At 57.9% G+C, this 21,367-nt stretch overlaps 1 protein-coding gene across 3 annotated transcripts in view; it reads left to right on the forward strand.

The window, feature by feature from the left end:
• NEK6 (NIMA related kinase 6) overlaps window positions 1-21,367 on the forward strand; it is an 84,842-nt gene that overhangs the window by 42,941 nt on the left and 20,534 nt on the right. For all 3 annotated transcript variants that reach the window (XM_046683762.1, XM_046683754.1, XM_046683768.1), the window contains exons 3-7: window positions 9,116-9,256; window positions 10,563-10,625; window positions 14,970-15,080; window positions 19,315-19,423; window positions 20,382-20,489. In XM_046683762.1, coding sequence (XP_046539718.1) covers window positions 9,116-9,256; window positions 10,563-10,625; window positions 14,970-15,080; window positions 19,315-19,423; window positions 20,382-20,489 — 532 coding nt within the window. The remainder of the gene's footprint in view (window positions 1-9,115; window positions 9,257-10,562; window positions 10,626-14,969; window positions 15,081-19,314; window positions 19,424-20,381; window positions 20,490-21,367) is intronic.

The following is a 21,367-nucleotide window of genomic DNA, read 5'->3' on the forward strand; positions in this document are numbered from 1 at the left end:
TTTCCTTACACCTGCCTCACCCTCTCTGTAGATCCTTGGAGGGCCAGGCAGCCTTTTGCAGCTTTTCTAAACATGGCTTCTAGGGTTCTGAGCTGCTCGCATACCCCGTGCCTTTGCACATGCTGTTCGCTGGGCCTGGAGTGCGCTCCCTGGCTTTTCCTCCAAGCCTCGGTCCAAATGCCGCTGCTCCTGGGGAGCCTTCTCGTCCCCCCCTCCCTCCTCTGTCTGCCTCCACGCCTGTGCACAGGCTCGGTCATGGCCACCATCACACCCCTCTGCGGGACTGCTTCCTGCGTCTGCTCCTTTCCTAGACAGAAAATCTTCCAGGGCTGGGCTTCACTGGTCCCCCCATCCCGGGCCAGGCACGGAAGAGCCCCTGAGTGCCCACGAGTTAATGAACTACAGGGACCTGCAGTGCCCCCACCCAGCGCACAGCTGTGTGTGAGCCAGACCCCGTCTGCTCTTAGCGAGCACACAGCCTTGCAGGAGAGAAGGATAGGAAAGAAGGCTAAAGACGCTCAGCGGCCTGTGGAGCTCCAACAAGGCACCTGATCTGAACTAGGGGCCAGAGAGTCTTCCTTGAGGAAGTGGCATGCAAAGGATGGAGGGGACAGAGCTTGGCTGGGCACATCGGCCAGGGACAGATGCTATAGGGACCTGTGGATAGCCTGGAATGTTGAAAATTAATTGTTCAGGGTTGGCATTTGTTCCAGGACTGTGAGACCTAAATCAGGGGCAGGCTCAGAGATAATCACCTTCCTGAGCCATAGAAGGATTGTCACAGCTTCTAACTGCCTAGTTCCTCTTAGAGGACTTCAAGTGGACTGGGGTTTGACCTCTTTGGTCAGGGTTGCCGTGTGCAGTTGTACAGGTTATACACTGCACAGAAGTGCCTGGCCAAGGAGGCAGGTGAGTCTGAAATCCTTCTCTTGCCTCTGAACTCTCAATCAAGCCATGCTCCCTAGTGCAGAATTGCTTCAGCCCAAAGGAGGGAGAACCTCTGTAGATTCACACAGAAGCAACGTGTGAACTGGTAGACACACAGGCGCGTGGAGAATCCCAAGGCATCTATGCTATTTGTACTCTCCATTCCCATTACTGCCTAGGGTGCAGGGGCCCATTTCCTAGCTGGAATTCAGGAAGGCAGATCCAAGAAAGCTGGAAGCCCGTTTACACTGCTCGTCCAGAGTCCACCAGAACATCTCACTGATGACTGGGGCCTCCTCGGGTAATGTAGCAATTTGTCATATTAAGTCATTCGCTAACAATTGAGTCCCCCTTGATTAATCTCCCAGAATTAGCCAGTTGCATTTTGAGCAATTAGGGTTAATTACAGCCTCATTTGGCAGAGGAGAGAGCCCCGTAATTATTCCGCGAACCAGGCGAGGAGGCGGTGGGCGGCAGTGGTGGCTGCGTCCGCGGCGTGCCGTCGCACGTGTTGGAGTGGGTAATGACATAGTTAAGAGCAATTAGATACGATTACTCGGTGTTGGGCAGCGGCTGTCAGAGAAGATGCCCCCGGTCCCGCCAGCATCTGGCCGGGCGTGCAGAGCTGGGGCGTGCCTCAGCGCTGACACTGTGGCTGCTGCAGGTTGGGACGGGAACGAGGACAGTCAGACGCTTTCTCTCTCCTGTCTCATGAAGCACTGGTGTTTAAACACCGTCTGGGGAGACATCACGGCCCGAAGCTTGCCTGTTTCAGAACATAGAAACACCTCACATTGACGGCAGAGGCATTTTCCTTTATGGCAGGAGACCCTGCTGTTTTCCTGAGATCATCCTTAGAGGAGGGAGCCAGGCTCCACGACAAGAATGCTGTGCTCTGGACCAGGCTGGGTTCGGCTCTCAACTCCGTCCTTCAGCATCCAGGTGACGTTGAGTCCATGACCTCTCTGAGACTCAGTCTCCTCATCTGTAAGATGGGGCCGTGAAGACTCAATGAGATAAACATCCAGCCTGGCCTCCAACATTGTGGGTATTAAGGAATCGGTGTGTCCTGGATCTTATTCTTATATTTTAAAATTCACTTTCGTTTCCATGGCTAGAGAACCCGTAGCTGGAAATACCCCCAATGTAGAAAGAACAATTTAGCAAACACTCAAACTTGGTTTTTCTTAATCCTCTGTGCCCGAGGCTAGTGGTTTATTCATTTCAAGGAGCTTTCCGGCTCTGAGAGCTGTCAGCATATGAAAATATGTTTACTGAACCCAGCAGAATCGTATGTGAAATTCATATATGCTTGAGCATGCTGAAAGTGCCTGCTTTTATTCAAGTTTCTAATAAATGAATGAATGGAGTTGAGAAGAAGAGCTTAAACTCCCCATACTTTATGATTTTACCAATTTACCAGCACTGCAGAGCATTTTCACTGGGACTGACACACAAGACTCAGCTGACCCGCTAAGAACCACAGGAATTTCCAAGAAGGAGAAAGGTGTTCTTGTCTGAGAAAGCCCCAGCTAATGTGTCTTCCATCTGGAAAGTCTTTGCAAACCTGGCTGGGACGTGCCAAGTCCGGTTATATTCGGCGCTGTTCAGAAGGGAGGAATGTGCGTAACTTTGCAGACGATGGGGCAGCTGTCTCTAGGTCTGCAATGAGCAGACCAAAATCTTTGTGAAAATCTTCCCAAAGCAATAACAGTAGGTAGATAAGATTTAATGATCAAATATTAACTGCCGTTAAAATTCAAGAAGTATTTGCTAAGTGTTGTCAATTCAGAAAGTGCTTGTCTGGGTCCCCTGCTATGGGTCTGCTGGGAGCCCTACATAGAAGCAGATTCAGCCAGCGCTTTGAGGGGGACGCCCCCATGGAGGGACGGACAGATGCTGAGGGAGCCCAGAGGATGGGGTGGCTAGTTCCACCCGGGACATCGGGGTGGGACAAGGAAAGCTCTAGAAAGGAGATGACATGTGGGCTAATGATGATCAGGGGTTTGGGACAGGACGGGGAGAGGAGGATGTTCCAGGAAAAGGAAGGAGCCGGAGCTGAAGGTGTGGGACCAGGCTGGTTAGGTGAGTGAATACGTGGAGCTCCGATTAGGTGGCCTGGCTGGTGGTCATGACAGGCCTGGGATCCATCCTCTGTCATTCGGAAATGAGTCTGGAGTGAATGGGGAGCCCAGTGTGGGTTTTAAGTTGAGCAGGGGTTTGGGTTTTAGAAAGATCACTGGTGGCTAAGGCTCGAGGCACAAGCAAGATGAAAACAGGAGGAGACGAGGAGCCGCTGCCCTCACCCAGGGGAGATGGATGCCTCGGCCGGAAAGGGCCGGACATGGGCAGGGAAGATTTCCAGAAACTTCCAGTGGGGAAAACCAACCGCATGTGGTAACTGAAGGCTGAGGGAGAGGGAAGTCAGGGAGGTATCCGGCCTTCTGGCGTGGTGGCTGATCTCTGGACTGTTTTCCCCCTTCCAGTCTTTGTCAGTTGTCAGCGCTGGTTCCCAATTCTCGCACCCATGTGTTTCAGCTCAGCCCTCCCTGCGCTCGCTTGGGCGGGGTTGTCCTGGGGGAGCCGCTCAAGGGACATGAGTTTAGGTGTTGTTATCAGGCATCCTCCAGGCTTTCGGTGTCTCGCTCACTGTTCCCCTGAGCTGATAGCCCCTGGAAATGCCTGTAGACTTCCGGGCTCAGACAGGGTGGTGGGCGTACCTACAGTATGACACCTGGCACTTACCTGAACTCGGAGAAGTGGGCCTTATTCAGAGCTCCATTGTGCAGGGAAGGAAACCAAGATGAGTAACGTGTCCGTTTCGCTATTGAGGGGTAGAGCCAGGGGCCCCTGCAGGTCCCGTGGCCCCGAGGTGCGCCTTCTGCCACTAGATCTGCCAGAGGGAAGACGGGCTTTGGCTTTGAAATTAGCCAGATCGCGAAGAGCCGAGTAGGGTTGGCCTCATAAAGAGTCTGACAATATGGACTCTGTAAATCGTGCCCTTCTTTGGTGCAACACGGGTTTAAAGCGCATCGCTATGTACACACAGACTGAATCCATTAGAAGTTCCCAACACGCCATGTCAGATGTCTTTAAAGGTGAAATTCGTTTACGGGAAATGTCATTCTGATGAAATGTGCTTTTTAAAATCACAGAAACGGTTGCCTTAAAATTAATGATGCATTGCAAATATCAGGGAAGAAAGACCCATCCAGTGTGAGGATGATTAAAATTCAGGTCAGAAGTCTGACTTAGTCAGGCTAAATTTTTTAATGAGATTTCAGAAAATTAATTGGGTGAATGCATTTTTATTTTTTTAATATGTAATTTTATGCTCCTGTTTAAAGAAAGAGAAAGGATTTGTCGATGGCTCAGGCTTATTGTGGTTCAAACATTTTAAACCCAAATTAGCGCAGGGCGGGGGGTGTTGGTGGCCTAATTTGATCTGACTTGGAGAAGAGAGCTGGGTTTCTCCGAGCTTTCTGGGGCGGGGGTGTCCTGGGGTGGTCCTGAGAAGGCTGGCGGCATTTCTTGGGAGGGTGGGGGCAGGGATGACTCAAGGACCTTGGCCATCTCCTTGGCTCCTGGTTCCCCCAGACTCCTCCAGCTGTCCGGGGAGCTGCTCCCAGGCTCCTCCTTCTCAGATTGTGTCCTCCCCAGGCAGCGCAGCCTCCTCCCTTGGGCCCCCTGCGGCTGGCATCAGTCAGCATCCCTGCCGCCTCCTCCCAGCCCCTCCACCCCATCTCCTCTCCCTCTGAGGGGGAACTAAGGGGCTTCCACCCTGGGGAAGAGGGAAGAGGAGTCAGAAATGGCCTCCAGTGCCCACTGTGCGGCCCTAGGCAATCCCTTTGTCTAGCACAGTCCTGGGTGACTTGTGCAGGGGACACTGAAGTCACAACCCTGCAGGGGCACATCAGCCTCTCTGCTTCACTGCAGCTGGGTGATGTTGGGGAAATGGCCTCTTTGAGCCTCAGTTTCCTCATCTGTGAAATGGGGCTGTGAAGATTCAGTGAGCTGGCGTAAACACCCAGCGTGGCATCCGACATCGTGAGTGTTAAGGAGATGGGATGTCATGGGTCTTATTCTTATATTTTAAAATTCATTTGCGTTTTCACAGCTCGAGAGCCCGGAGCTGGAAATGCCCCCAATGCGGACCCTCGGTGGGGTGGGGACGGTGTGACCTTGATAACAGCAGCCAAGAAATCCCTGTGCTTGTTCCCTGGGCCAGGCATCCACCAGGCCTGGCACTGTGCTCACCCCGCGACCGCTCATCCGCAGCCCCTAGGAAGTAGGTGCTACCGTCCTACAGACACTCTCCAATGCCAGTACCAATAACAACAACGACCGACAGAGAGCATTTCCTATGCGCCAGCCCCTCTCCTAAGTGCTTTCATTTGTTATTTACCCCCCGGCCCCCCTCTGAAGGGAGCACCATCATTATCTCTGCTGTATAGAGGGGAAACTGAGGCCCAGAGGGGTTGCCCAAGGCCCACAGCCAGGAAGTGGCAGAGCCGGGATTTGAACCCAAGCCCATGGGCCCCAGTGTCACAACTGACAGCGCCAGAGTGGGGTTCACCCCTCTGCCAAGCTGTGCCCCAGGAGTTGTGTTTATTTTTCCCAGGAGCCAGCATGGGGTCCCTGACAAAACAGGGGACAGTAAGCATGCGATGAGCCGTTGTCAGAAAGGCCATCAGGAGTATTGCTGTTGGAGCTGCCGTTGTGCGAGCCGTTCTGGGCCAGCCCCGAGTTTGCCTGCAGCTTAGAGATCCCTAGGCCCTTTCCACCGACTTCGTCTCCTGGAGCCTGGGAAATCCCGGGGCTGGTCTTACTAACATCCCCTCATCCCCTCCTTATGGATGACCTCGCTTGGGTGACCCAGGACAGGAGGCAGGCCCTGGAGGTGGTAACAGAAAGAGGCCTGACCTTTTGGGTCAAGAACTCAGTTCACCTTTCCATTTTCCACTCAAAACCCCTGAGTTAAATCAGGATCAGGACTCAGCTGGCTCAGGCAGCCGTGCCCAGGAGCCCCGTGTCCCATGGTGCCCCCACCTGGTCAGAGGCCACCTCGGGACAGGGCCCCATCCCGACCCCTGCGAGGGCAGTGGTGGCCCCCGGAGCCTGCCGGGCCTGTGCCCCTCACGCGGGTGCTGCTGCCCCGTAACCTGCCCCCCCGTGCAGGAGCTCATTCCTCTAATTAGGCCTGATGGTTGTGACGGGAAATGCAAATCTGGGTCATCGCATATGCAGATGTGCAGCTGGAGTCTCAGTGATGCTGGCTGGGATGTCACCCACATCTTCTGGGGGCGTCGGGGGGCGGCTGTGGAGCTGGGCAGTGTGGCCTCCCACCAAGGCGCGTCCCTGGGGTGGACGGAGAATGCCAGGGACTCCAGCCAACTTCCCACTCGTCACATTGAGAAGCCCAGTGTTCCCAGGGCAAGGACCTTAGTCACATCCTCCAAACCCTTCATGTACCAGAGGGGAAACTGAGGCCCAGAGAGGGGAGGGACCGTGCCCCATGTCACCCCCCAGCGTGGCTTGTTCTAGATCATCAGGGAGTTCAAGTCCCAGCTCCCCACTGACTACCTGTGTGACCATTCCTCAGTTTCCCTATTTATAAAATGGGATTAAAAGCTTCACTTTACAGGGAGACTTAAATTATAAAATCTGTCTAAGCAGCTAGTACAGTAACTGACCCAAGTAGGTGCCCAAGCTGTCAGCTTGTCCTCATGTTCATGAGTGTGTGGATTCCTCCAGGTGCTCAGAAAGTTGTCCTTTTCTGAGGGTGTCTGATTTGGGCTGCACTGATAGAAGTGACGGTGGCTGGGTCACATGCGCCAGGCTGTTCTCATTGTGTCATTCAACAAGTGCGCCCTGAGCATTTGCTCACTTTTGAGGGCCCCCCTTGGGAGAGGCCCACGGTCGGGGACAGGGTGGGGCTCAGGTGCCTGAAAGAAGTGGGGCCGAGGCAGGAAGTAGGCCCGCTGGTCACGGGGTCTTGAAGGATGAACAGAGGCGGAGTCTGAGTTGGGAGGCCACACGGTACAGTGCCAAGGGCGTAGGCTCCGGAGTCCAGGGTCCCGGGTTCAAGTCCTAGCCCTGCCATTACTCACCACGGGGACTGGAGCCGGTCACTGCCTCCCTCCGAGCCTCAGTTTCCTAAAATGGGGACAGCAATGACGTCTACTCACAGGCCACTGGAAGCGTTCTGCATGGTGCCTGCATGCAGTAAGTGCTCAATAAATGCTTGCTTGCTTTATGCTGGTGGGCTCTCAGTATATAGGTAGGTTAACTGCTGTCCCTGAAGAACTTGCCTGAGAGACAGCACCCATGGGGGACCATCAACTTCCTCCTCCACCCCTCCCTCCCACTCGGTACCCAGGCAGGAGCATCTTCAGATCTCCCGCCTCTGGAGGTAATTGTGCCTCCAGACTTCAGGGCCAATGGTCGGCCCACCTTTTGTCTGGCGGAGGGAGGGAGGCAGCAGGATGGCGGGCAGGGAGGCTGGGCCTCGCATGACTCACTCCCAGCAGGAGGGGGTCTGGTAGGGTTTCCTTGGCGCAGAGCTGGGCCTCAAGTGGGACAGGGGCCGGGGAGTAGCTGCTCAGGGCCCCGGCTCCTTACTCCTGCCCCGCCTGGCAGTACCTACAGCGGCCCCTGAGCACCTACTGTGTGCAGGGCTTGGCGCTCTCACGCGATCCTCGTCATGACCCTCTGAGACACGCATGGTTCTGTTAGCTCCACCTCATGGACGAGGAAACGGAAGCACAGAGTGGCTGTGTAACTGCCCCAGGTCACCAGCCGGGGACCAAGGCCACTGGCCCAATACTCAACTGCCAGTCACACAAGGTTCCCAAGGTGTCTCCAGGGGCTCATTGATCTCAATGTTGGTATTCCAGGTAGGGAGAGTTCCAGAACGCAGCCCAATAGGTCACCTGATTTTCCACCCTCTCGGATGCTTCCGACCCCGGCAGAGGTGTTTTCACGTCAGAAAATTCAGCTCCCTCTGCTTCAATGGCTCTCAGTGTTGTTCACCCCACCCCCACTCCCCAAACCAAACCCCACTGACATTTCTGTGCACCTACTACGTGTGAAGCATCCAGCAATGACTGAGACCCTGTCCTCATGTTACCACTCAGCTGGGGAGGGTCCCCAGTGTCTGTGACCCCTGACCCCAGAGTGGCCCATGGGGGCTGTAGTGGGAGAGAGGGCAGGGAAGTCTGCACGTCACCGTGTGACGAGGGCAGGGCTGGCCCCCTGGGCCTCCGTTTCCACCTCTGTCACATGGCAACAGCAGAGCCCATCTCTCCAGGCTGACAAGGGGCAGACCAGAGGCGTGGCCTCCTCTCCCCATCACTCCTTTCCCCCCTGAGAGCACGTGAGCACATGTGTCATGGCGGGGCAGCAGACACTGGCCAAGGCTGCCTCCCCTGGCAGCTCCACCCCTGGGCAGGTCCTCCAGCTTGACCGTGGGCTTCAGTGCTGGTCCCTGGAGAGTCAGTGTGAAGTCTCTGGGTTCTTCGCGTCACCGTAAAGGGGGCAGGTTATCCAAAGAATGGGCTCAGAATGTGAGGCTGCATAGTTCACTGCAGTTTTCTCATCTCCGAGATGGGAACGGTCCCCCAGGAGGGAAGCTGCCGCTTCTTATGGTGACTCGCAGGGTCAGGGCTGGGGGTTACACATGGAGGGCCGTGGGCCCGGTGAGACCCTGCAGGGCCTCCCCCAAGCTATGTGATCTTGCCCAGGCCTTTGACATCCCTCCGCTGGGTGTTTATTGCACCTGCTCTGCTTGCTGGCTCCAACCTGGGCATGAAGGATTGAGGAGTGGGCAACGTGGGCGAGGCCCTGGCTCCACCAAGCCAGCCTTCTGGGGGTGGGAGACAGAAACACGCAAACCACCAAGTGGCCAGATCGTGGGGGTGGCGATAGTGCTGTGGAGGAGACTGGTTGGCAGCCTCGGTTTCTTGTCTGCAGAGTGGGGTCATACGGGGATCCACTGGAGCGGTGTGGAGAGCTCCGAGGAGGCGATGTTGGCTTTCAGAGGGTTTGGTGACTGAAGTCCCGACGGCACCTTCAAGAGCTGTTGCTCGGGTTTCTGGGGTTCTGAAGGAGCAACGTTCCCAGGTCCCCGGCTGCCCAGGTCCAGCCTTCCACTCCAGCCTGACCGATGCCCTCTGTCCCGCCCCTCCAGAGGCACCCGAATGCCCTGTCTTTTCGCTGCTCACTGGCAGACTTCCAGATCGAGAAGAAGATAGGCCGAGGGCAGTTCAGCGAGGTGTACAAGGCCACCTGCCTGCTGGACAGGAAGACGGTGGCTCTGAAGAAGGTGCAGGTGAGCCGCCGACCGTGGGGCCGGGGCTGCGTGGCAGGAGCCGGCCTCTGTGTCTACATGCTGTGGCCCTGGGCCAGTCCCCCCCTGCCCTCCCTCCATAAGTGAGGGAGATTAGTACCCACCTCACTGGGCTGTGGAGAGAATCAGGTGGACTCCGTGTGTATGAAAGCTCATCATGGGCCATGAAGGAGAAAACAAATGAGCGTGCACTGAGCTCCTGCTGTACACTGGTCATGCCAGGAGCTCAGAGAACCTTGATGGCAGTCCTGTGGGTGGGATTATCGTCCCATTTTTCAGATGAGGAAAACAGTGCAGAGATGCAAATAACTCGCCAGAGTGAGCTAAGAGGGAGCCAAGACGCCGGCCCGTGTCCACCCGACCCTGGTGTCAGCACTCCCCTGCTGTTCCTGGGCTAGAGCGTCCTTGCTGACCTCCGTGTCCCTCCTGAATGGAGGAAGCTGGTCCAGCAGACGTTTTTAAGCAGGAGAGTCTGGCTGGGAAGCATTTCAGCGAGAGCCGCTGGGCCTGTGTGAGCCCGCGTTTCTGCAGGACACGGATTTGAATCCTCCAGCATAGCTTCCCAAGGTCCTGGATTTGCTCATTTGTCCTTAAAGAATGAGATGAACAACCTGGGCAGAGGAGGCCAGGAGAGAGGAGGCAACGAGGTGCAGTCACGGGTAGGGAGGTGGGCAAAGAACCCCGGCTCGGAGCCCGCCAGCAGGATGGTGTCCCTGTTGATGTGTGGACCGCTTGCAGCCCCAGATCGCTGGAGGAGGGCCGGCTCCTCTGTGCAGAAAAGGCTCGTTTCTGCTCTTCGTCTTCTGAGGAGGAGCTCCTTGGAAATAAGTCAGAAGGTGCTGGGAGGACCCACGCGGAGGAGCACGAACGGGGCCGGGGTGGGAGGGGCATGGTGCCGCCTGCTGTGCCTGCATCTTCTTACTCAGTCCGCACGACCGCCCTGTGAGGTCGGGCTATTGGCCCCATTGGCAGAGGTGAAGACTGAGGCTCTGAGCCTGTTTCCTGGCCTGCCACTTGTCACGGGCCTTCTCTGGGCCTCAGTCTCCTCTGTAAGTTGGCAGCAGTGACTCCTGTCTCATGGGAGTCGCTGTGAGGATTTGGCATAAAGTAGTCAGCACAGCACCCCCAGCATGTGGTGGGCACCCAGTAAGCCAGCCGTTGTCCTTACGGGGGTCCGTTGGCGAGGAGGTGGGAGAGCCAGGACTGGAGTCCCGGTCCTCGTGGCTGCCGGTGGGGGTCGCTGGGTGCTGGGTTTTAATCCCCCTTTCTCTTGTTCGTCTCACCCAAGATATTTGAGATGATGGACGCCAAGGCCAGGCAGGACTGCGTCAAGGAGATCGGCCTCCTGAAGGTGAGTGCTCTGGGCCCAGTAGCCCCTCGCTTCCTCAAGGTGGCCCGGGCCCCAGGCTGGGCCACGTCATGGCCATCACAGCCTGTAGCCCGTTAGGTTCAGAAAGGACACCCTTTTCGGGGCAGTGGCTCATTCATTTTCTTGTGGCTGAGTCAGCATGGACCCCTCACGGTGCCCCCAGACTGACTGTCCTTGCCCCACGTTGATCCTGCTTGTGGATGGCAGTACTCGGCACCCAAGTCGTTCCCCCAAGGGCCCCCAAATCGCTGCCGCAGGAGCCGCCCCCTGTAGAGGAGACGGCAAAGCCAGCCTGGTGTGCTGGGGGGATTAGCAGCCAGCGTGTGGCCCAGGGTTCCTGGTGCTGGAGGGCCCGGGGTTGTCATCCTGTCGGGCTCGTCCAGGCCCCCCACAGGCAGAGGCAGGATGCCCAGCTGGGGAGGGGTCCCTCTGTGGGCAGAAGTCCCTGGTTCAGCCGGAGCGGGGCTCACTGGACGGGGTTGTGTGAAGGACAGACAATGTGCCAGGCCTGTCCAGGGCGGGGTGGGGGTGGGGTCTGTGGTCGTCCCCATTTGCGTCCACATTGGCCTCCCCAGAGTCAGAGATAACAGAACTTTCTGGACCAGCCTTGGCCCTGGCCTGGTGCTGTTCTCTCCTGGGAATCCACCCCCTGCTCTCCAGGCTCAGGGCTTTGCCTGGGACCTCAGGGGTGACGGAGGAGGAGGAAAGGTACGGGCTTTGGAGGCCTGGGTTCAAATCCTAATGTCTTCATTTATAAACTGTGTGACCCTAAGCGAGTGACTTGACCTCCCGGAGCCTCAGTTTGCCCGTCTGCTCAATGGTGAGAGTACCTGCCTCACAGGATAGGGGTCGATAGAGAGAATTAAATACAGTAATATCTGGAGAGGGCCTGGTGCAGCAGAGCACACAGTAGGCGCCTACTTGGTATCCTCCTCCCTTCCCACAAAACAGAGAGAGCTGGCTCAGCAGCTTTCGGTGAAGTGGGGCTGCTGGTCTCAGGGCCGCCTGCCGAAGCCACAGCTGCGGGATTTCAGATTAGTGGTTTATTCCACCCGGCCCTGCCCTAGGCTCTCAGTCCCACCCTCATGGACCCCCAGGTGGCAGGGGAAGAGGTGGGCAGCCAATGGTGACTGTCCGGGGTGATCCTGGCCGACCAAGGGCCAGGGAGTCCAGGAGAAACCCAGCGGAGGCCAGAGTCCTGTCCTGGAATCTGGAAGGCTGAGATGAGCCTGCCGAGGAACCCGACAGTGTGGACGCGGGGGGCAGATTATGGCTTCGAATGCCACACTCAGGACGCAGGACTTGAACGTGGGAACAACAGAGGAACCCCTGAAGTAGCTGAAAGCTGGGGGGATGTGGCCAGATGTGACTTGTGAGCGCTCGCTGGGGTGGCCCCTGTTCTGGGTCCCTGGGTGCAGAATGTGCAACTGCAACCCCTTCAGTGGGGCAAGCCCAGCGTGGCGTGAACCTGGCCCGCCGGGAGGGGGCCTGTCCCTTCCCCAGGCTGCCGTGCAGCCGAGTGCCGTCGACCATGGGCTTCGGAGATAAGCTGTGTGGCCGTGAGAAAGCTGTTGACCTCTGAGGGCCTTAGTTTCCTCATCTGCAGAAGGAGGTGATGACTCCAGTGCCGTGTTGAGAGGTGTGGGGGGAATTGGTGAAAAGATGTGCTGCAGGGGCTCAGCGCAGCACTTGGTGTGTCAGAGGCAGCCCTTGTCGTCATGGTTATAACCTCTGCCGGGCAATGCCGCCTCCTTCCCGAATGCCAGTCCCGCTCCCTGGCCTGCCCGTGGGAAGTCAACAGGATGTGCCAGGGCACGAGGTGTTTCCTACGAAACAATGGAGCACAGTTCTCAGAGGGGCCACTGTGCAACACCGTTCATATTGTCCACGCCGAGACCCGAAACCCAAAACCTCCCGGAGCAGACGCTGCCGGCTGGGCGGGAAGGTGGCCCTGTTGGAACGCAGGCATGGATTCGTAGATTCAGCACAATTTCGAGCACCAGTGTGTTAGGCACAGGAGATGCAGCCCAGCGAGGAAGACAGATCCTAGACAGATAGACTTGTTCTGTCCCAGGTCCCAGAGAGGCCCCGAGTGTGAGGGAGCAAGACCCCTGATGGCGGAGATTCGAAGAGGGGACCTTACATTGATGGGCCCTTTTCTACCACCTCTGCCATGCCCCCCTCTGGCCATCATCCATTCCTCAGCAGCCACTGCCACTCCAGGCCTGGCCCTGGGCCTCAGGGACGACGCCACCCTGGGGAGTTCCAAGTTTAGGGGGAGAGAGGTGACGAGATGTTCATGCTGCAGCCTCAGGAGGTGGCGGCCATGGGTTGTGGGGACACAAGAGAGGGGGAGGCTGGCCAGGGCTGCCAGAGGGGCCACACTGAAGTGAATCTTGAGGTACAGTTCTGTCCTGAACCCCAGATGCATGAAGCCAGAGCAGGGGGCCCTCCACCTCCCACAGCCGCCCCTCCCCCACTCACAAACCACTGCCAGGCAGAACCCAACCACCCGCATCTTTGCAGCGCTTTCTACACCCCTGGCCCGCGCGTGTTCCCTTTCTGACCCAGCTGGGCTCCCCAAGAGGCTGCAGGCTGAGAATGGGCTCCAGGTGGATGACAGTCTGTGGTGCCTAGACCAGGTTCTGAGCTCAGCTTGGGCCCAGGGCCAATCCCTTCCCTTTCCAGGCCTCAGGGATTTCACCCAGTTGACCCTTTTTCCCCAGCCTGTGCCTTTGAGGACTGACTGGGTGTTTGAAGGCACTTACTTCACCTCCTGGCCTCAGACCTGCCCAGCAGTGGGGAGAGGGACCTCCTTCCCTCCCAGGAGCCAGCACTTCGAGGGAACAGCCCCCTCCACTGAACCTCTAACTCCCACCCAAGCCCCCCTCTAATTTTTCTAAGTCATTTGAAAAACTTTGATGCCCAGACTGATGACCTAGGTGGGTTTCAGGGAGCCCTCCCCAAGAGGGGTGAGATTTCCCCATGAAGTAATGAGGTAAGGTCCAAGACGGGAGGAGGGGTGAAGGAACAGGGCGTTCTCATCTATAAGAATAGGAACAACACCGGGGCCGGCCCCGTGGCCAAGTGGTTAAGTTCGCGCGCTCCGCTGCGGGCAGCCCAGCGTTTCGTTGGTTTGAATCCTGGGCGCGGACATGGCACCGCTCATCAAACCACGCTGAGGCAGCGTCCCATGTGCCACAACTAGAAGGACCCACAACTAAGAATATACAACTATGTACTGGGAGGCTTTGGGGAGAAAAAGGAAAAAAATAAAATCTTAAAAAAAAAAAGAATAGGAACAACACCAGCACTTGGTAACGTGCTTTAGAGATTTTAAAGCATTTCCCACTTTCCATTCACTTACTTCGATACTTTTCTTGTAAATGAAAAGCTTGTGTATGGATAGTGGTGTGTGCTGAGGGCAGCTGATGTGATGGTCGGTGTTCGCCCTGGGGAAACCCCAGAACAAAATCTGGGGAAGGGGCTCTTTGACAAGGGCACCAAAACAATTCAGTGGGCAAAGGGAAGACTTTCAATCCAGCGTGCTGGGGAAACTGGACATCCAGATGGACAGAAGTGAGCCTTGACCTCTCCCTCACGCTGTACACAAAGATTGAAATGGATCATAGACCTGAACGGGAAAGCTCAAACTGTAATGTGACATTTGCTGGGTGGCCCAGCAGGATAGCCCCGCAAGATGGGCCGGCCAGGGCTGGGGATGGGAGATGCCTTGGCTGGGTGATGTCTGGCGAGATTCCTCCTAGTTTTAGAATCCAAGGACAAGCACAGGTCAGCATGCAGCATAGATATGCATCCCTTTTCTAGCAGCTTCTGGGCCTTTTAGAAAATGTGCCCTGCCGTGGCCTCTGGTTGTCGGCTAATGGGACCCCGTGTGGATGGGCCGACCATGCTGTGACAGAATATTTGAGTCCGCTCTGCTTTCCCAGATCCTGGAATCATTGTGGTGTCAACAGTTCGTTTCAGTTAGAAACAGTTGCCAGGATCGTGTCCACAAGCATCTACTGAGTCTTAGCTCTGTGCACTGACCATGTTAGGCATTTCAAGAGCATTTCCCCATCGAATCTTCATGACTCCTCTTTGCAACATTATGCACATTTTACAGATGAGGAAACTGAGACTCAGGGATGCAAAATGGCTTCCCCTGTGTTACCCAGGTCTGCCTGACTCCCCAGCGCAGGTCTTTCCCCCAGGACACTCATGTCTCCAGCCAGTGCCAGGGGCCGGCTGGGTGCCAGCACGGGCAGGCACGGGGGCTGTACCGTCTCTCACTGGTTCCACTGCCTCTTGTTTCTCTTTGGGCAGCAACTGAACCATCCGAACATCATCAAGTATCTGGACTCGTTTATCGAGGACAACGAGCTGAACATCGTGCTGGAGCTGGCCGACGCGGGCGACCTCTCGCAGATGATCAAGGTGAGGGCCTGGCGGGAGGGTGGGGGCTGGGGGCTACCCGGGCTCTGGCAGCCCCTCCTCGGCCCGGTTCCTCCCTGCTCTGGCCTCAGACAGAGGCGGCCCCTCGGGGTCCCTCCGCCCCCCCTTGCCGATGCCCCCAGGTCTCAGCTGTGGCCTGGTGAGTGCCCTTTCGAGCCCTGTCCCCATTTGCTGGGCAAGGGCCAGCCGTGGACCAAAAGGACCCCTTTGGCCGCCTCTACTGTCCCAGCCTGCCCACGGGCTCGTGGGCTGCTTCTCCTGCCTTGAAGAAGGAGTGGGGAATAGAACCCCATGTTAGGTCAGACCCCAGCTCATGGAATCTGGGAACGTGTCTTGTGGGTCCAACTGCCTCATTTTACAGAAGGGGAAACTGAGTCCAGAGAGGTTAAGAGATTTGCCTGAGGATATCCAGCAGTGTGGGCACAGAGCTGTGCCTGTGGCCCAGGTCTCTGTTTCATAGCATGGGACCCTCCAATGGACATCATCCCCAAGATGACCTCCTTAGGGCCCCTCCAGCGCTTGAGGGGCATTTTCATTCCCGTGTGATGGCCGAGGCCAGGGGTCTCTGAGAGGTTGAGCAACTTGCCACGTCCCACAGGCAGGCTCAGCGCCAGGTCTGGCTCTTGCTCTGCATCCCACGGCAGCCCCACACCGCTCCGTCCGCCTTGCCCCACCTCCTGGGGCTCAGGACCAGGCCTACCGTGAGTCTGGACTCAGGGACCATCACAGCCCCACTGATGGAGCACCTACTGTGGGCCGCAACCATGCCGAGCACATGCATCACTCACTGAGTCCACACTCTCCTCATATAGCAAGGCTCAGAGAAGTTTAGTCACCTGTCTGAGGCAGCACAGCCGCTAAGTGGGACCCCCAGGCCCGAGTCCTTAGGTCTGCTCCCTTCTCCTCCCTCAAGGCCCTCACTGCTCTGTTGGCTTGACCTGCTTCTGCAGGCTGCTGTCATGGGGCCCCATCGCCTCCCTCCCCCGGCCCCGTCTGTCCGCCTCTGAGCCCCTCCCGTGCTCGCAGCCACACTTGCAGACGGGACCAGACACGGATTCGCTGTCTTTCGCACCAGGCACTGGGGATTGAGCAATTGCTCGGCGCTTGCTCTTCTGAAATTTGGCTCCTAGGAATACGGGCGTCGGTGGGAAGCGGCATTACTTGAGCTGTTATCACCTGATTTTATATTTTCGTTGACATATTAATGCGTTTGCAGGGATGTTAATCTCCGCACGGGTCCCTGGTGGGAACAGATGTGCTCTGTCATGTCTTCGTTCTTTCCTTTCCCCGCCTCCCACTTTGTTTCTCCTTCACGTGTCGTTCTCCTGCGGAACATGCCTGCAGCCCGCGCCGGCTGTGTGCCAGCCCCTGTGCCGAGACCTGGGGGTGCTGCCGCGCGGGCGCTGCCTTTGGGGGCTCGCCTTCTGACAGGAGGGCAGACCCACGAAGGGTCAGTCACAAGCTGGTGAGAATAAGCCCAGTTCAGGACCTGCGGGAGCCAGGGAAGGCTTCCTGGAGGAGGTGACACTGAGCGGAGACCTGAGGGGGACTCGCAGTCTAGTGGCAGAGGAGCTTGTGCGAGAGGCCAGAGGGATGAGAACAGGGGTCCACAAAGCACTCTGGTCTAGGACCGTGCTGGGTGGGGTGGGGGGCCGAGGGGAGGGCCGTTCGGGACCTTGCCCCGAGGTCAGCAAGAAGCTTCCTGAGACTCACGGCAGGGAGTAAACCTGGCGAGCTTTGTGCTGTACAAGAAAGACAGGATGCCAAGTGGAGGGTGGGGCGAGGCGGGGAGAACAGGAGGAGGAGCCGAGATGATGGAGAAGAACCCTGGAATGTGGCCCACGGGGAGGGTGCCGTACCCCGTCAGCCCCAGTAGACCCCAGACCCCGTCGCGGCCTCTCAATCCATGGAGCGGGGCAGGAGTCAGAGTCGGGGCTACGGGGTAACCAAGCAAATCAACTCCCCCTTCCCCGGCCTCAGTTTCCACCCGTGCAGTCCCGTTGGACGCAGAGGGGAGGGCAGTGTGGGACCTCAGGGCTGGGAAAGCTCCTTCCAGCCGAAAGAGAGGAAGGAGGCACGTGGGTGTCCAGCACCCCCAGAGCCTGGCCTGGGGTGGGGGCTCCTTCTGCCCATCCGCCCTCCCCTTCACCCTGCACCCCTTCCCTGACTTCGCCAGAGGCCACTGCTGACTCAGAGTTCAAGTCCGTCACTCACCCACTGGGTTTCACCCGCCCAGCTTCCAGGTGCCCCAGGCCCTCCTATCTCTGAGCCCTCCTCCTCCTGCCCTGGCGTGGCGCCTCCCCTCCCATGGTCACCAGGCCCCCCACCCCTCCTCGCTCCCCATCCCCTGCCTGTTCTTATTCCCTTTGTGCTGGCTCCAGGCCCTTCACTTGCAGAGCCTGGCTGGGTGCTGCCCCCAGCAAGTGAGAGACGCGGGGCAGGGCCAGAGAGCGACCCTGGGCCCGGAGTCAGACACACTTGCTGGATGACCTTGGGCATGTCCCTGTGCCTCAGTTTCCCCATCTGTAAGGCACCCTGCACAGTTCTTCGGCTTGGTAGGAGCTCGGTTTCCCTGGCCTTTCCCACCCTCCGGCTGCCTCTGGATTTTGAGGGGAACAGGGGCCTTGCCAGGGCCCCGGCCTGGGGCCGCACCATGGCTGCCCACCAGGCTGACCTGTGTCCCAAGGGCCTGTAGCCTCAGCGGCCGAGCAGCGCCACCACAGCCGCGGCACCGGCATTATTTACGACACACGGTGGAGCCGGGAGCTGCCACTGCCCCGAAACCCACCAGAGACTCTGCGCCTTCCCGCTAAATGTCACACGCGCTTACAGGACGTGACATTTACCAAATCACCCCTCGCCGCTGTGCACGTCCCCGCTTAAATGCTGTGTTGAGGATTAGCTAACATCACAGCGAAAAGAACACTCCCGCCCGGCCCACCTCGGGGGCCTGGTGTGGCCCTGGAGGAATGGGGGTCCTGTGCTGGGGGTCTGTGCCGGGAGCCTGGGGCAGCTCACCTGTCAGGTCCCTCTCCCAGGATGGAGCCTCAGAAGAGCCCCGGGGCCTTAGTGCCAGGCCAGCGACTGTCCCACTGTCAGAGGTGCCCGGATCCAATCCCAGCTCTGTGCTCCAGCTGGGTGACCTTGGGCAAGTTCCTGAACCTCTCTGAGCTCGATCCCTCATCAGGTGGTTACTAGTGTCGTTAGAAGTGGTCTAAGAGCTCGGGCTTTCTAGGCGGAAGGCTTGGGGTTGAGCTATGACTCTGCCCCTTCCAGCTCCTGTGTGGCCCTCAGTTTCCTCCCCTGTAAGGTGGGTACAGTCATCCCTGCTCAGGGCCCAGCAGAGTGGCTGCACGTGGCAGGTGCTTAGCAGATGCTAGCTAAGGTGCTGTCTTCCACCCTGTGCCCCTTCCGAGGCTAGGGGTGCGTCCTGGCTCATCCTGTCTTCCCTGCACCAGAGCAGCTGCCCAGACACATGGGCCCAGGGCTTTGCCTCTGGCTGTTGTGGGAAAAGATGGTCGCTCGAAGCAAAAAGCCGGTGAACAGGCAGCTGGTACTCAGGTTACTGGTGTGTAAGTCATTGCCCCCACCATCACCACCATCACCCCAGGCCTGGCTCACAGGAGACCCTGGGGAGTGTTAATTTGAACTGTGGACAAAGACGTGTTCCCAGTTTCTCCTTCCAGGACCTTTGGTTCCCTCCAGCTCACCCAGTGCAGCCTGGGTGGTTTTTGGTTTTTGTTTTGTTTTCTGGAGCATTAAATGTTTTTTCAGGCAATGAAGTCGATTAATGCCCATTGAAACTGGGGTGCATTTGAGAATGTCAAGCCCATTTCCTTGAGGTTCCTGCGCGTTTGTTAATGATCACATGTGCTGAGATTTGCCCCCTCTGGGCAGGTGGGGCCCCTGTGGTTTAACCACCCAGCCTGTCTTGGGTGCCACCGTCTTGGGTGCCACCGTCTTGGGTGAGGTCTGCCCCACCCTCGGGGAGCTCGCTGCTGGGTGGGGTGGGCAGAGGACCTCAGAGGGCAATTGAAGCAGACGCAGAGATGGGAGCAGAGCACCCTGCATTCCACGCTTACCGCATTCAGCAGCCTGACCCCCCACCTCGAGCCGGGCACTGCTGCCCGTGGGGGACAGGCTGGGGGCAGTACCCTGTGGCTGCCCTCCTCCCGGCCTGTCGCCTAGGCCCGTCCGTCTGTCTGTCCCCCCACAGTACTTCAAGAAGCAGAAGCGGCTCATCCCCGAGAGGACGGTGTGGAAGTACTTCGTACAGCTGTGCAGCGCCGTGGAGCACATGCACTCCCGCAGAGTAATGCACCGAGGTACGTGCCACCCCCAGCTGCGGGCCCCTGGGGCCCTGGGACCCGCTTTCCCTTCGGCTCCTCCTGGCCCCTCGGGACATCCACTGGGAAGTCGGACCACTTTGTGTTCCCCAGACAGGTGGGTGTGAGCATCCTGCCTGTCCTTAGCAGCGTCACCAAAGGGGCGTGTGTGAGACCCCGGGCTCGACTGCATGCACACCCCTTGTGTCAGGGGCCTCCCCTTGGTGAGGGTACATGCCCGATAGTTACCTGGGCCCCGGGGAACAGGGGCCACGCTCAGCACATCATCTCCAGCCCCCAGCACAGCTCGGGGCCAGTGCAGAGGGGGGTTGCAGCAAAGGTGGGGGGAAGGGGCTGGCCCAGGAGGTGGCCCAGTCCTGGCCAGTTCCAGTACTGCTGCCCGCTCTGCCTAGGAGGGCCAGGGAAGCATCCCAGAAAAGGGAACTTTGAATACGGGCTTTGAAGTCTTAATAGGAGTTGGCTGGGCAAGGGAGATGAGATACCTACAAAGGGGTGTTTCGGAAAGTTGGCATCACCCCGAGTTGTAAGGCAGGAGCCTGCTGGGTGCCAGGCAGGGGGCTGGGAGCTTACGTAGGTTTCTTCAGCGATGCCTCCATTTCTTCATTCCTCCTGGCTTTATCAGTGCCTGCTCTGTGCTGGGTACCGTTCTAGGCACAGGGGTAGAGCTGTAAAAGGGGGAACAGCAGCGCAGAGCCCCTGCCCTCCTAGACCTCACAGCAGCCCTGTGAAGTAGTGAAGTTAGACCCATTTTACAGGTGAGGAAACTGAGGCTAAGTTTCCCAAGGTCCCACAGCTGGGCAGAGCCAGGGCCAGGGCCTCACCGTGAGGGAGCAGGACTGAGGGCTGGGCCCCCATCCCCTGAAGGGCCCAACCCCAGACTGCCTTCTCCCTCCTGCCCCTCCCTACCCACCCTGGCCCCCTTCTCCTCCCCCTGCAGACATCAAGCCTGCCAACGTGTTCATCACAGCCACGGGCATCGTGAAGCTTGGTGACCTCGGCCTGGGCCGCTTCTTCAGCTCCGAGACCACGGCAGCCCACTCGCTAGGTAAGGGGGCCTGTCCATGCCCAGCAGCCTGGGCCTGGGTGACCGTGGGGGAGATGCGAACATTCTCCCCACCGTGCCTTAGGTTAGTTAGTGCAGGAAAATGCCTTTTCGAACCTGACTTGACTCACCTCTTCAGAACGGTGGCCAGGAGGAGAGTAAACCGAGGCCCGAGGCTCCCTGGCTGGGACTTCCCTGCGCCCTCGAGCTGCCTCACGTCCCTTCCCCTGGAGTGGGGAGCTGTGGCTCTGCCATTGATGCGGCTGCCGTCCCATCCGTCCCATCGCTGTGCAGTTCATTGTATGGGCGTGTCACACTCGGTCCAGTCCTCCTTCCGGGGGACATTTGAGCTGTTTCCAGTTTTTGGCGTTTAAACAGGAAGTTTTAAAGCTGTGGAGGCTGAGTAGGAGGTGACATCGTAGCTGAACTGTGAGGAGTGAACAGGAGCCGGTGGGGAATTGGGGGAGGGAGCGGGGTGAGCTGGAGAGCAGGGTCCAAGTGACCTTGGGTGGCAAGGAAGGCGGGTGGGGCCTTGAGTGCCCAGCTCGGTGGGCGGGCACCGTCCCAGAGTGCGGGGTCGCTGAAGGGCTGGATGCGGGAAGAGCTGTGGTCAGATGTGTGTTTCGGGTCACGTGAAGCAGTGAGGAGTTTCAGAATCCATATGCCAGGTACGTAACGGAATGCGAAACTTGAGTGATGGACGATGGAGAATTTTACATTTAGTTGGGATATAGAGACCAGCAAAGCCACCTGTGGGACGCAGACGTAGGGTCTCCTGTGCATGACAAGACATGTCAGCATTTAACCAGGCTGTGAGGGAACCTGTCACAGAGGTGGCACTGGCATCCACCTTACCCAAGCCCATCCAGGCTCCTTGAGGG

This window comes from Equus quagga, chromosome 1, assembly GCF_021613505.1.
Source record: "Equus quagga isolate Etosha38 chromosome 1, UCLA_HA_Equagga_1.0, whole genome shotgun sequence".
Taxonomy (NCBI): Eukaryota; Metazoa; Chordata; class Mammalia; order Perissodactyla; family Equidae; genus Equus; species Equus quagga.